The sequence below is a fragment of the Volvox carteri genome (genome assembly GCF_000143455.1).
Source record: "Volvox carteri f. nagariensis unplaced genomic scaffold VOLCAscaffold_42, whole genome shotgun sequence".
In the NCBI taxonomy this organism is placed as follows: Eukaryota; Viridiplantae; Chlorophyta; class Chlorophyceae; order Chlamydomonadales; family Volvocaceae; genus Volvox; species Volvox carteri.
Genome location: NW_003307585.1, coordinates 882,654 through 897,761, shown reverse-complemented (window position 1 = coordinate 897,761; position 15,108 = coordinate 882,654). Strand labels below are relative to the sequence as shown.

General features: G+C 53.8%; 1 protein-coding gene across 1 annotated transcript; it reads right to left on the bottom strand.

The window, feature by feature from the left end:
* Window positions 1-4,682: 4,682 nt before the first annotated feature.
* VOLCADRAFT_95245 (uncharacterized protein) lies at window positions 4,683-14,462 on the bottom strand (the record flags this gene model as incomplete). The annotated part of the gene is made up of 12 exons (XM_002954330.1): window positions 4,683-5,081; window positions 5,339-5,431; window positions 5,995-6,056; window positions 6,269-6,461; window positions 6,888-7,106; window positions 7,291-7,415; window positions 8,252-8,539; window positions 8,983-9,708; window positions 10,294-10,549; window positions 12,942-13,152; window positions 13,806-13,849; window positions 14,361-14,462. The coding sequence occupies 12 exons, from the start codon at window positions 14,460-14,462 to the stop codon at window positions 4,683-4,685; spliced, it is 2,718 nt and encodes a 905-aa protein (XP_002954376.1).
* Window positions 14,463-15,108: the final 646 nt, after the last annotated feature.

Here is a 15,108-nt window from a genome sequence, read left to right as displayed (position 1 = left end):
TTGCTATGCGGTTGCTTGCTTTGGGCCTTTGCTTGGTCGGATTTACTTTTTGTTCACAAACAGTGCCAGAACTATCTATGCATGTGCATGAAGAGTGCGCACATGAACGAAAACGCGCCAACGCAGTGCGTGCCTCTTGGTCTATGAGGGGAGTTGTAACTTATCGGGGGGGGTCTGGGGGGGCGTAGCCTCCCCCAGCGCCCCACACTTAAGGAATACATTACGGCGACGCTAGCAACTTTGTTACTTAGGTCGGAATAAATTGAGAACCCCCCTAAATGAAAAAAAAATCACTGGAGAGGACGGGGAGAGGAGAGGAGGGAGGGAGAGGAGGGAGAGAGGAGAGGAGGGAGGGAGAGGAGGGAGGGATCCTGAACATTGCCTGCTGCTGCAAAATATTCTTCGGGCACCAATCCGGACACTGCGAGAGGGTTTAGCCAGTGCTCTCGCCTCCACCGCATCTTTCGCACTTTTGTAAAAATCAGGACGCGCTTAGGACGAGCACTTTAATGCCCTGGACGTTCAAGTATTGTAAGTTACTGACTTTGTGCATAAGCTTTTAGGAAAATAGCGACAGATGCATCGGTTTCAGTGCAGCATTAGCCCAGCGGAGCATCTTTTGACAAGTTGGGTGTCGGCTTCAAGGAAGCCGGAAAAAGGGCGGGGCCCCTCTGCATCCGTACAGGCCGGTAGCAAGGGTGGCAAGTGTGACAATTGATGGGTAGTATCAACGCGGTGGGAGATGTGCTTTGTTGCAGCAGTGCTGATGGTGTGAGAGCTAAGCTTGCACCGGCGGAATCGTCAGCACCGCCTGAGGGCTCCACGCGAATCGCATCCATTCCGGGTGCATGCCGCATGGACAGTGCGGCAGACCGCAAGTCGGAATGCCCGTGCGGGCAAATGGTACCGAAAGCTGGGTGAATTTCGGTGCTGTCTGTGATGTTTATCCCCGAAGCGCCAGCGGCCTCAGCAATCCGCCCCACAGCCGCGGGCTTCATCGGGGCACACCGCAAGTCTCAGGAGGCCCCGTGCATTGGCCAAAGTAAATGTACAAACAAGCAGCTTGTGTATTTCATAGAGAAATGAAAGCAAATTATGTTGGCCTGCTGGTGGCAAGTCGGATTGCCCATGCCGGCAAATGGTAACACAAGCTGGGTGTTCGAGTTATCACACGCCGTCATCTCAAAATTCCATTGTGAGATACGCGGCAGCTCTTGGGATGAAATTTAGCGCGAGAGGCGTTGATGTGACTTTTGAGGTCGGTGAATGGAGGCAGCTAAACTTGTTTGTGCTCATACGGTCTTTGTTAGCTACATGCGAGATACCTTGCAATAGAGAATGCTGTATAGTACCGACAACGCGTTTCAGCCGGGTGAAATATTATGTTTGGACCGTTACACACTCATGGCCTGGGAGTTCGAGTTATCATACGCCGTCATCTAAGAATTCAAATATGAGATACGCGGTACCTTTTGAGATTAAATTTAGCGCGAGAGGCGTTGATGTGACTTTGGCCTCGGTCAATTGAGGCAGCCAAACTTGTTTGTGCTTATACGATTTTTGTTGGCTACATGCGAGATACCTTGCAATAGAGAATGCTGTATAGTACCTATAACGCGTTTCAGCCGGGCGAGATATTATGTTTGGTCCGTTACACACACACACACACACACACACACACACGGACATGGGCAATCCTACAGGTCGGGGCCCCCCTGGGCGCTTCGCGCTGGGGCCCCGCCCAAAAATGCTCATGCAAATATCTCCTGCTTGAGCGATATAGTTTAGCACAATTAGCTAAGCATTTGTTTTACAAATGTGCGAAAGATGCGATAGAGACGTAACATTGGCTAACCCCTCTCGCGCTGTCCTTATTGGTGCCCGAAGAATATCCTTCAAGGCAACCACATAATCCCTAAGTCATGCGGGCAAGGCCTTGTCCGCATAAGGTAACGAAAACAACTCCAAATCAAGCTGGATAGGTAGCTAGCTACAAATAGGTAGGTTGATAGCAAGCTAATAACCGTAGATAGATAGATAGATAGCTAATAAGGTAGATAGATGGATGGATAGATAGGTAGATAGATACTCAAGATTTAATCACAAAGCACAACTACACGCAAGAATTGAAGCCTGGGTTTCCAAGGGGAACAACCCTTTGGTTTCCCTTTTCGTTTCCCTAAAAAGGGGACACCTAAAAAGGGCTCCCCTTCAGTCACCTTGTCCCTAAAGGGAATATGATGACATCCCTTTGGGTTCCCCCTCCGGGCTTGTTCCTAAAGGAAATGTAAACAACCAAAGGGTTGTTATTCCCTTTAAGGACGGCCCCGAAGAGGACACTCCAAGGGGGTCAGCAACCTTTGGAGGCCCTCTGGGCATGAGGACGAATGGGAATCCCAAGGGGATCAGCGCCACGCTTTCACGGAAGGAAAGGGCTTCTCTCCACTCCGCGAAATAGGCTTCCCCGAAGGCTTCCCCGAAGGGGTCAGCCAACGAAGGGTTCAGCCAACGAAGGGTTCAGCCAACGACGGCGTTTTTGAGGGGGAAGTCCCCAGAGGGATGTCTTCTTCAGTTCAAGTAGGGGACGAACCAAAGGTCATCCCCCCAGGGTTGTCATCATTCCCTTTAGGGGCAAGGCTGCCCGTATTAGCCGCCAGCTAGCTAGCTAGGTGTACAGCACGCGAAACCCAAGAATAGCGCGACAGGGCTGCTTATGGAAGTCAAAGTTGGCCCGGCGGGGCTACTACTACTTGCGAACCCAAGGCCGAAAATCATGACTAGCCCGAGGGATTCGCCCATGGCCCGAATGAAGCCCCAATTGGCGCGTCCCGCCCAAGACGATAACATCCTGATGCCACCATGACCACGACCCGTTTCGTATCAGGCCCTTCGAGCCTCCCAGCAGCCTTTGCTACCCTTCGACGATAACATCCTGATGCCACCATGACCACGACCCGTTTCGTATCAGGCCCTTCGAGCCTCCCAGCAGCCTTTGCTACCCTTCCACAATCCTTAACGAAGACGTGATAGAATGTCCATGAAGAGTCGGCTAATTCGCATCGCGGGCTATCCACGAGCCATGGACAGCAAAATTCCCGCAAGATGGCACTTTAAAAAATCGATACAACTCTTAGCGACATATGTCGCACACCAGGTGCGCTAGAGCGCTCTAAAGCTGTTTGCGATGTTCGGGTTAGCTGCGCCGGGGATTTCCATACACCGCTAGCCCTTGGTGCACAATATTTTTTTATTATTTTATTCCTGTGCCAAAACATCATCTGCGAGACGCTGCGAAGGCCGAGGACGCAGCTGTCCGAATGCCGACAGCTTGCCCAACTGCCCCGAAAGAAAGCACACCATCCTGCGATTCTCGCACGTTTCCATTATGCCAACAGCATCATGAAAAACGCACCGCAACAAAAACATCAGCCGCGTCCCGAACTCGGTGCATTTAGCGCACAAAAAGGTTCTGGTGCTATCCGTTCAGCCCTCTGCCCACGTCCCATACCGGAAGAAAAAAAAGCATGTTCATTCAACGTCCTCCGAGAAATCCGATTTCTATCACCACTCCAGAGATCTCAAGAGCGAATCAACAAATGCTCGCTCGCGTAACTGCACCTCATCCTCGCTTCACACCCAGAACACTTCCTCGAGATAACCTCGCAAACAGCGCTATCGTGCCTGGTTTTTAAATTAAGGCAAATCGCAATAAGAAGCCGAAGAACTAAGGGACCTACACAACCGGAGACACGATATCGCTGCGTCCTTCCTTCTTCATTTTGCTCCCTACTTCACGACTCATCTCCCCAACTCGGCTCCACGCGAGGACATTTCCCCTTCAGTGCTGCCGGCGCTTCCACATCTCCTCTCGCGCACATGTGCTCCTGTGTACCATACCCCATTCAACAACGTATCTAGCCGGTCTTCCTTTCTTCCCTCCTCCTCTCTCTATCTTCTATGCAACTCCGCGTCCCGCTGTACGACATACGTTTATACACGCGGACAAAACCGCGTGCCGATGCCAGCGTGTGCCGCATTGCTTTCCCCTACCCCCCTCCTCGGAGCATATAAAAACCACCACTTCGCAATCTGAAAAATGCACTTCGGACGACCCATGCATAACACAAATATACGACAGGGACCAACAGGACCCTTAACAACGCACGAGCAACACTTGCAAGTGAAGCACGATAACAAACGAAACATATGTATGCACACACACACATATATATGAGCATAGGTGTTGATTTTTTTTCCAAAAAACTCAGTTCTGGTGCGCGTGCGTGTGCGTGTGCATCATATTGCAGTACATACACATGCTCTGCTGTATTACCTCTCTTATTACTACTGCTGCTGCTACTGCCAATCTGATTGACCCCACTACAGCCACTACAGCGGCTCCTCGGATGCCTCTTCGCCTGCTACAGCGTCGCCAGTAGCGGCCCCTACTGGCGCCGCAGTAGCCAGTCGCTGCTGCGTCGAATGGAAACTCCCCGAGTGGTGCTATGCCCAAAACCCAAAGTCAGCCGGAGCCATGATGAATGGCGCCTGGCAGGGAGGGCCCCGCGAGGGCCGCACTAAACGAGGGTTTCGGCGCCCAGCGTGGCGGTGCTCGGCAGCGGCTCGGATGCTGACGGCGGCTGCTGCTCCCTCTCCTCCATCTCAACCTCCTGCTCCTGCTGCTATGCTTTGCTATTGTTGCTGCCCCGTTGTGGAAGCTCGTGTTGCGACGACCCTGAAAGGTCCCCCGACCAGGCGGAGTGAGTCGACCGTGAAACAGACCCGTAGGGGGCCCCAACATGCCCCGCCCCCTCAGCAGTTCCGCCGCCGCCGCCGCCGTCGCCGCCGCCGCTGCCGGCCGCAGCGGCGGCGGCAGGTCCTGGCGGCGGCGGCGGCGGCGAACGCAGCAGCGACGGTGGTGGCGGCAACGGCGCTGCCGCCACCGCAGGCGCTCCAAAGGGGGAGCCGCCGCCGCCGCCGCCGCTGTGCTTTTCGCTTCGAACTCTCGACTCCAGTGCGCGAAGATGTACATAAATCTGCCGTACATAAATAGCCGCAAGCACACACGCACTTTCATGCAGCTGTATCGCGGGTGGTTGGAAGATGGTTGGAAGGTGTGGCTGTACTCTGGTAGTGGAGCCTTCCTTGGGCGCTGCCTGTAACGGGCTGTCGCTACTGCTAGGGCTACTGCTACTACGGCTGTTGCTACTGTTACTACGGCTGCTGCACTCCGCAACTAACAACACACTCTGTACGGCGCACCATGTACAGCTGCGTAGATCCGTAATATGGCAGAGCAGTTGAAAAGAAACCCAAGGGAAGCTCAGAAGGTCCCCACCTGCTCAAAAGTGGGCCGCTCGTCCGGATCTGGACGGGTGCACTGCGTGTACAGCGGCTGTAGCAGCGTTGCAAACTGACCCGCGGGACACTGCTGTGGCCATGGCGGCCGGTACGCGGTCTCAGCAATCTTGAGAAGAAGGGGCACTGTCCCGTGGTATACACATGTCACGTGTTGAGAAACAAAGAGAGAGTGAGAGAGCGGAAGGGAGCGGGAGAGAGAGGGGGAAAGGGGGGGGAGGGGGGAAGAGTGAGAGAGGGAGGAGAAGGGAGGGGGAGATTGAGAGAGAGAGAGAGAGAGAGAGAATAGATGGATGGATGACAGGTTGGTTTACTATCCGGTGACAAGGGAGTTATAAGTTCCACACAAGTGCGGTGGCGGGGGCGGGGGCCGGGGCCGACCGTAAAAGCCCTCCAGGAGTTGGGGGAGGGGGGGGGTCTGGCCACCTGTGGACGGTCATCAAAAGGAAGGCATCAGACGAGGTCCTGTCGAAATGTTCGTTAGAGGGCATTTAAGAGCTCTCCTTACAGGGCAGCAGATCAGCAGCCCGTGTGAGACGGTTTGTCTGGAGCAAACCGACTTTGACTAACCAGTAAAGGGCACAGAGAGGACATTGGGAAACGGGAGCTGCTTCCCACCATACGCGAGAAACTCACGAACAAACTCCCGGCGTCAAAAAACTCCAAAGCGACGGTAGCGACGGGATGGGGGAAGGGGGCTCAAGCGGAGGACGGCCAAGGGGGGGGGGGGGAGAAGGCAACACATGTCCCTTGCACTTCCCTCCGCATTTCCATTGAAGACAAAACAAATTTCGAGAACAAAAACTACGATCAGCGACCAGGTCGAAAGGTCCTGTTCCGCACACAAACACAAAGGCGTCTTCTGCGTGTATTAAGAAAAAAATGAAGTTTTCTGTCGTACTGTCCGTACCCGTGAGCTCCCCGGCGAAGGGTGGCTGCGGCGCCGAAACCATGGTCAGGAGCAGCAGACCAAAGGCCCATACGTCTGCCTTCATGGACGGTCCATGACGTAAGGCCTCGGGGGAATTGTACAGCAATCCCGTACTGGTTGCTGCCGGGCCCTTGTCGTCTAAACAGCTCCCCGAAAAGCAGGCGTCCGCCAGCTGTGTATATGTATGTATGTATGTATGTGCACGTGTGAGACATGGAGGGGTCCCATGGGAGGGGGAGTAGGTGGGGAATGGGGTAAAGTCGGGTTTTTAGGAAATTCATCCAAGTTGGTCAAAGCCGTTCAACATATCAGCTTTGTGATGTAGTGCTGCAATGTGAACGGCCGTAAAATGGGATTACACTCAACCTCAATGTTGCGGTTTACGTGGGTGTACGGCATTGGAGGACAAGACAGAGGATCGTGATGGGAAAAGGGTAGGTTACCGGAGCAGTGTTTACGTTTTTTTATCGTGTTTTCTTTCCAAAAGGAGCCTTTGTCGGCACATCCTAAGAAATACATCGGAAAAAATATGGAGAAACTCTTGAAACTTCGTAAAACTGGAAAAACCTAACAGGAAAAAAAATTTAACAAAACTTACCTTGACCTCGAAGTACCGTAGATCCCCTCGCGATGGCGCCAACAACACGTTTGTCGGTTTAACACCGCCATGTACGACACCCCGGCGGTGCAAGTGCGCCAACGCCGCCGCCACCTCCCGTGCGCAACGCAGTACGGCACGCGCGGCCATGTACGGTGGCCATCGACGATTGGGGCGAAACGGGTTGTACGACAAGGACAATAGTGACGCCAGATCGCCCTACGATTGGACAACGGCAAGGGAGACGTGACCCAGGGGTCGGTGGGTGTGTGGGTGGGGGTGGGGTGGGGGGGAAAGCGGTCGATCGATATTCACATGTTGCGGCACGGCGCAAGAGAATGCAGCTTGTCTCCGTACGTTCGTACGTCCGTATGCCTTTAGCTATCGCATGTACGACCACCACCTCACCATCTCGCAGTGTTCCATAAACATAACGGCTACATGCTCTCCGGGCCGCGGCCGCACCGCCGCCAGTGCCAGGCGCCTCGGTGACGTCGACGTCTCCCTCCTTGGACCACTCCCCACTCGCTGCGGTGGCAGAGACAGCGATTGCGACGGCTGTAACGGCTGTAACGGTTGCGACAAATATCGTCTGGGACCGTCAACGCGGTCGCCTCGTACGACATGAGGTCCAATTCCTAGGTCGCATCCAATCGGCGTTGGCGCCGCCGCCGCCGCCGTCGCTGCCGGAGTCGTCGCTGTCGTACCATCATTTTTCCTCGTGAAGTCCGATGCCGGTAGTTCGCCGTGTACGGCGCTTGCCGACTGACGTGGCAGCTGCTGCTGCTGCTGCAGTGCCCTCATCCGCTGAATCGTCCCGTTCGTCCCGTCTGCACGTATTCCCTCGCTACTGGTACTTCCGTTCACTGTGTACAAAATACGGCAGGGTATTGTACGGCACGTACAAAGAACCTCCTCGGGACCCAAGCATCTGAAAACCGGCATGCAAGAGTGAGGGGAAACACGCGCGAACCTGGGACACACTACAAAACACATACACTACATACATACTTATACACGCACAAACGTGTCCGGGGACAACGTCGTGATGGGTTGGCGGGGCCGCGTGGGGACCATCTCTATTTCCAGTGAAGCGGGGCGGGGGATCAGGGGCCGTGCTAAAACCGTGGTGGTGGTGTGCACATGGCTAACTTCACTTTTTTTTACTTAAAATCGCATAAATATATATACTTATGGTGTAAATATATTTTTATGGTGTACTTATGGTGTATATATATAATATTTATTTACGGAAGTGTGAAAAAAATTGGGAAAGATGATTTTGATTATTTTGGCATTAAATTAGGTTATCCGGTGTATTTTTGAACGAACCAAACATCAGCCAATATTTCCTGCCATCGCACCCGCGGCCTTGGGCGACGTTGGACCTGTCGTCGATGTTCTCGACATAGTCGAATTCGCACACGGCGACGATGGCGTTGCAGACCCCCCCGCCGTTGCCACCGCCGCTACTGGCCCCGCCGCCGACAGCTGCAGCTGCTGCTGTCGTACGGGGTTCCTCGACGCCATGTACGGCCTGTCCACTAGGGCCAGCGCCTGGGCAAAGGCGCGGCTGCTGCGTCGAGGCTCCGGAACCAGCGTCCAAACGGAGGCTTGGTCAACTTGTGCCGTACGGATGTCGTACACGTGGACTAGGTGGCGGTGGCCGGTGGCGGCGACGCGGCGGACGGCCGCTATAGCGGGACCGTCGGGCGCTAGAGAGGCGCTGCACATGACCTTGACTGCTACAGGTAGGCCTCGCCAGTAGCCTGTAGCAGCAGTAGCAGTAGTAGCAACAGCAGTAGCACCAATAGCAGTAGCAAGCGACTGTAGCAGCAGCAGCAAGAACTTTGGTAACAGTAGCAGTAAGCAATATCAAACCATACACACGTGCATACATACATACATACATACATACATACATACATACATACATACATACATACATACATACATACATACATACATACATACATACGTACTTACATACGGAGCTATACCTCATCCGCCCGGCCATTTGGGGCCCCCTTTCCTAGCTTGTCGAAGAAGTCAAAATGGCCTCAAGAATTAGCAGCACACACACACACGCACGCACCTGTGATGACGCTTGAGCGTCCGCTGCCCGTAGAGGGCGGCAAAGGCTGTACGGCATTCTCCAGGTCAGCGAGCAGGCTGCCAAGGGGAAAGCGCGGCATCACTTGGGACATTATATGCGGATCAACACGTTCCGAAACCTCCGCTGTGGGAGGCTGCAGCGGCGGCATTGGGGGCTGTAGCTGCGGTCCTGCACTGCAGCGAGCTGTCGAAGACGGTACCGGTCCTCCGTCGCTCGCACTCGCACTCGCACTCGCATTCGCACTTGCCGCCGCCGCCGCCATTGACGGGGTAGGTCCTAAACTGCTTGACACTGAGGCCCTTGATGCCGCCGCACTGTCTCCCACTGCTGCCGCCGCTACTGATGTGGGGGCAACGGGGTTAGTGCTCTGCCGTACGCCAGCCGTAACAGGCCCATGGGTCATCGCACAACTCGCCAAGCTGGCGTTACTGCCCGGCCTGCCAACGCTTCCAAAGAGACCAGGTGACTCGGAACGGCGGCTGCACTGTGCGGCAATGGTGTCCCGTTTGTCGCAACCACCCGTCGGCGGCTCTGGCGCCGTGCTTGAGGCATCTACCGTGGCGGCGGCGGCGGTGGCGGCGGCGGGCCTGGACGAGCAGCCGGCCACCGCCGCCGTCAGCGTGGCGGCATTCGGACGCACTGGGAGCACCGGAGGACCAGGTGAAAAACCGACGTCGCGTGGTGAGCTGCTGTACAAGTTTATGACTGCGGCCGTACAAGTCGGCAGGAGATCGGATGAGGCAGCGGCAGTGATGAGCGGCCGCGACGGCGCCGCCAGCAACTGCCGCGGAAGCGCCACCGTTGCAGCCGGGGACGACGACGGCACCGACGACGTGATGCTAAAGGAATGACGGCCGCCACCGCCGCCGCCGCCTCCCTCGCTGCTGCCAACGGCGGCAGCAGCGCTTCCAGCAGCGGCGGCTGCGGCACTGGACACCGCTAGGACGCGTGAGACACTGGTACCTGAGCTGGACGTACGGCGGAGGTGGCTGTGAGGAAACGGCGAGGGTCGGCGGCGCCGCCCTGGTGCCGCCGGTGCAGCCGCCGGCGCCGCTGCCGGCGCCGCTGATGCGTGATGTACTTTACAGTACGCCCCAGACCCGGCCGACCGCCGCGGTGATGACGATGCTGTGTTGCTCGTGGTGTTGGAGGCCGTCAAAGCCGGGGCAGCGCCGGCGGTGTGTATCGTACTGCCGTACACGCCTGGTGTTGAGCTGGGGCTCGTGCGTGCACTGGCGGCCGTATGCATGTGGTGTGGCCCAACGATTTCCCCGGGAGCTCCCCCCTGACCTCCCGGGTAATCTTCACCGCTGGCGTCGTCACTGACTCGCCGTCTGGTCATGTCTTGTGTTCCGCTTGCATTTGTTGTATTGGCGATCGCGATGGAGCACGCGGGTGATGTTAGAGCAGGGGGCGTGGAGAGAAGCGTGGCGCCGCTGAGCGTGCCAGTGTTTGTAAATGTCGTAGTAGCGCCGCCGTCGGAGCGAAGCAGGCCTCGAACACCTTCCAGCATGGCATCTACGACGGATGCCTGGTCGTGGCCCGGCTGAGACCAGGAGCGGCGGCGGGAGGGATGCCATGGCGGTGCGAAATGGATAGTTGTATCGGCGCAACCTGCCGGCGCCGTTGAGGTTAATGCTGGACTAGGAACTTCGATTGTCACCAGCGGCATCAAGTTGGGCTGTAAATCGCTTCCTGACGGTCGAACTGAGGCAAACGTTTCCGCGGGCAGCAGCAGCATTCCGTTTCCAAGCCGGCTGTCCTCGATGTCCGCCGCATCGCGCCTTGCTGGCGCAGCAACCGTTGAACCATCAGAATGCGCGTTCACCGACAAGCAGCACGCGAAAAAACGGCGCACTTTGGAAGCGGTTGTGTCTCTGCGCTGCATGGCCAGCTGCCGCTGTCTCCGTAGCGCTCTAACTATGACGCTAGAAATACCAGCACGTCAAATTTGTCTTTTGATTTACGACCAAACTTAAAAGAGTCAAGTCCTGGTCGGTGCGGTAGCATAAAACGATTCTCCGAAAAGCCTGGTAGCCACCGGCTAAGGGAAAAGTCAGTACAATACAGGCTTCCATCCAGGGTGGCGCGGCATTACGTGCACTGTCCCTGAAAAAGGCGATAGAAATCACGGCGAAACAGAAGGTGAACGTCGGCGCATGGCTCCCTTACTCGTAATTTAACATGACTTAATACAACTCCTCTTTCATATATTCATCGTCGTGTGGTTTACTCAACGGCAAACCAGCGCAACCCGCCCACTCGACAACGGCACAGTAACGCTTCCACAGAGGTTAATAATCCAATATCCGCCATGTGGTACAAAAACAATAATCATCTACTGCTTGCCGTTGCAAATTTCGCTTATAGCGTAGGTAGTCCCGGTTCAACGGCTTGCAGCGTTCACGCCGACATTATGAGTACCGGATGGCCGAGCGACAATAAACCTCTTGCATAAAGAGAAAGAGGCAATAGTTTAGGGAGATGATTGATAGGATTTTGAACCTGAAATATTGTTTTCAAGAAGTCTGCTTCTGTCTTTAACCGTACGGGCTCCGCCGCAGTCCGTCAACACGGGATGGACATGTTTCGCATATTACACCTCCAAGAAAGAAAAGGAAACCTTAAGTAATTCACTCATAAATAGAGTTATGCATAAGGCAAGCTGGGGCCTGGGTTTAGTTTGAGAGCAGGTGAGCATGGTCAGCCTTCACAAATGGCCAGCTGCTGCCCAAGGCTGGTCCTAACTACATGCATATATCTTTCCAGCACCAGCACCTTGTGAATGCAGGTCCGCTTATATCTCCGTAACATTGCTGTGTTAGCGTACGTCTTATGCATTCCAACCTGCAACCAGGGCCGAAACTGACCAAAGGACGCGAGTTAGCATCAGAAGCGTAATCTGATAGCATCAGGCACTTGAGCTACACAAATATGTCGCTCTGCGCCAGGGCCGCAGATACAATCAGTCGGTGGGTAATCATCATTACCGCGTCAGTCCGACTGCAAGATGACGAAGTATTGCGAAGCTCCTAAAACCACGCCGAAGTCCTGGAACCTTTCCTGAATTGGATTGCAGATTGGAATGGCAGCGCGCTTTGTAACCCGATTAACACATAAACCCGACGTATAATCCCATTTGTCTATTTACGTCCCAGGCGGGGTTGCCTTGGTTTGGGGCAATCGTTCTACGGCCAGATGTTCAGCGCATTATGACAGGGTTGACATGTCTTCCCCGCGTTATAGATATTGATGGTTATCCGTTAGTTCCTTATGTATGGTGTTGGAGTTTGCCTCTGTGGGGAAACCCTGTTCTCCCGGCAAAGAGATTGGCTGTCCCGTAAGTTAACATCCGCCCAGGACTGGAGTTTCAACACCAAGTGATCCTGGGATGTAAGGCGCTGCAAATGTTGGGGGATTTTCTTCTTGCGCGGGATGCTCTAGAGGTGCTTATGCACGCACCGGACCAGGCAGGTCTAGCAATGCGCAGGGCGTGGCATCAAACCGTGGGCCAAAACGCCACCTCCAGCCACGGACCCCACTAGCCCAATCCCTTTGAACCTTTCAGAGTATTTGGAATGAGGCGAATGAGTCTTCTAGTGCGATCGTTGCTTTCCTAGATGCTATCCGGGCTGATTGGCGACAGGCAGCCCGTCGCATGTCATGCCTTTCAGTACAGACTCTATAGCAGCCATCGATGGTGCCGTACACCTAGTCTGTTACCCAAAACCTGGTGTCAAGGTTAGGTTGTCGATGGGGTGGGTGCGGGTATGGCGAATCTTCAACGGGATCTTCAGTATTGAACCGATATTACTACAAACCGATATACAAGCCACCTAGATGTTGACACACAAGCACAGATAGCTGAAACTTCCGGGCACAGATCTTGCGAGGGAGCTGTGCACACAATTACCAAGTCTTGCCTTGCCTTGTCTCACCACGCGAACGGCGATGTCGTACAGCCTAGAGGCAAACAGGGGAAAAAGCAAACTAACCACGCAAGCTAAACAAAGTCGCTCGCTGCACACGCGCTTGCGGATGCTGGTGGTGCAAGCCGATGCTCGCTGGTGCACGAACTGATTAGGCAACGGTTCAGCTGCATCTCGGTAGCAGCCGCAGAAGGCGGTGCGTTTGGGACAAAAGCCGCTGCTGCGGTCGGGTAAGTGAGGCACGAATGCGTGTCAGGCAACAGGGGAAAGCAGTTAATTCCGGAAACCCGCAGTGGCGACCTGTCGAGTTGAAGGCGGTACGTGTTCGTGAAGGTAGCGGCTGGGAAAGGCTGTGCATGTAGGATTAAAGCAGCGGCAGTAGTTCACTGAGAACAATTAGGTTCCTCTCCTCGTCAAACTGTAGGCCGGGTAGGGGAACGGAAACTACAACCCTGAGAAGTGATGAATCAGGCTGGAAAGGTCAGCAACAGGGAACGCTTGGTAGTAGCAGAAGACAGCGTGCGGGATGAGAGTGCCGCCTCGTGAGGTAGAGGGATATTCTAAAAGCAAGTCCTAGGTCGAGCGGCAGGAGCCGCCAGGCGAAAAAGAAGCCTACAGTGATGCAGGTGCGGTCCGATACCACTAGAGTTCCTTAATAGGCAATAGCATTTCTATACTAGATTGAAAAGCAGATTCGGCATTTCCTTGTGTGTGAGCCCATGGCGTTGCTGAGGCAGACGAAGCCATTTATGCCGCATGCCACTTCAATGTACTTACGCTTACATGTCTTGGCATAGACGGATATGACAGGGCTCGGACAACCTAATCACTTATGTTCTCGCGTTCGTATATGGGCGATTTCTTGCGACTTACGATTTGCGACTTGCGATTTGCAGCTTGCGAGTTGTAAGCCGCACCTGCAATTTGTTTTGCAACCAGCCACATCACTAGCGACAACACCATCACTAAAACCGTACTCGTGTTATCGCAGGTTGCATTTAAGCATGCGGATAACGTCCGCTTTGTTCGTTAAAAATTTATCGTCCGCTTTCCGCATTACCGGTTTTACTTCTTCTCTGTCGGCTTCCGGCCGAGCTGTACAGTCACGCGTTTTAGGGGGTGTTTACACTTGGATTTAAAGCCGAGGATTAAGCTTAATCCGTTGCATATGGAAACATCGCACAGATTAGGGGGATTAAGATTGGCGCGATGAGTTACCGTAGTGACAGGAAATGTTCGTGATTTTAATTCCGTGACGGCATCACGAAATTATGTCACATATAAATTACAAGCTTTTCCAGGCGATGATCGTTACGAATATATGTGTGCTCCGAAGCCAAATCGTACAATGCCACGCTTTATTCCGTTGGATTCTATGCGTAAAAGATCGTTTGCTTCCGGTAGTAAATGACAAGTTATACGAGATACTTTATACGGAATCTGGTGTTTGCTGGTGAGCAGAATAACCGTGCATGCATTGGCCAGCTTTTGCGTCAATCGGCGTTCTGAGTCGGACCCATTAACGAACATTGCAGGCACCGTTGCTTCGGTTGCGTTGGCTTCTTACGAATTCAAAAGTTTCACCAGTATTTTCGGGTGTAATTTTGAGGGTGTCTCGAACAATAAAATCACGAACATTTCCTGTCACTACGGTAGTCTAACTTTCTAAGAAATTTCCGCCCGTATTCGCGCGCTTTGCGGATTAAACATAGATTAATATGCTATGAAATGCGTGCATTCTTCCTATACTAAAAGCCCAAACTTGGTGGGAAACGTTTGCTGTGGCCACCAGGTATCAATTTGACAATCTCGGAATAACACTCGGATTAACACTACGACGCCTCATAAAAAGCTAGGTCGGAAGGTTATCCTTTATAACGGCTCTAGTTGTTCCCAGTTTTGTGGAAGCTTTGCGCTTCTTGTTCGGTATTATACACCACACCGTGGGTGTCGTTCGGAGATGCTGCAAGGCCTTCACGTTGATACTCGATACTTTTAAATGTTGTCTCGAACAATAAAATCACGAACATTTCCTGTACTACGGTAATCCAGACGTGTGAAACATTCCTCGTGGATTACCGGCGGATTGGCGTGGATTAAAAATACCTTAATCCGTGACTTTTAATCCAAGTTGAAACACCAAAGTGCTTGGACGCATCTAAAACCGTACCTGCAA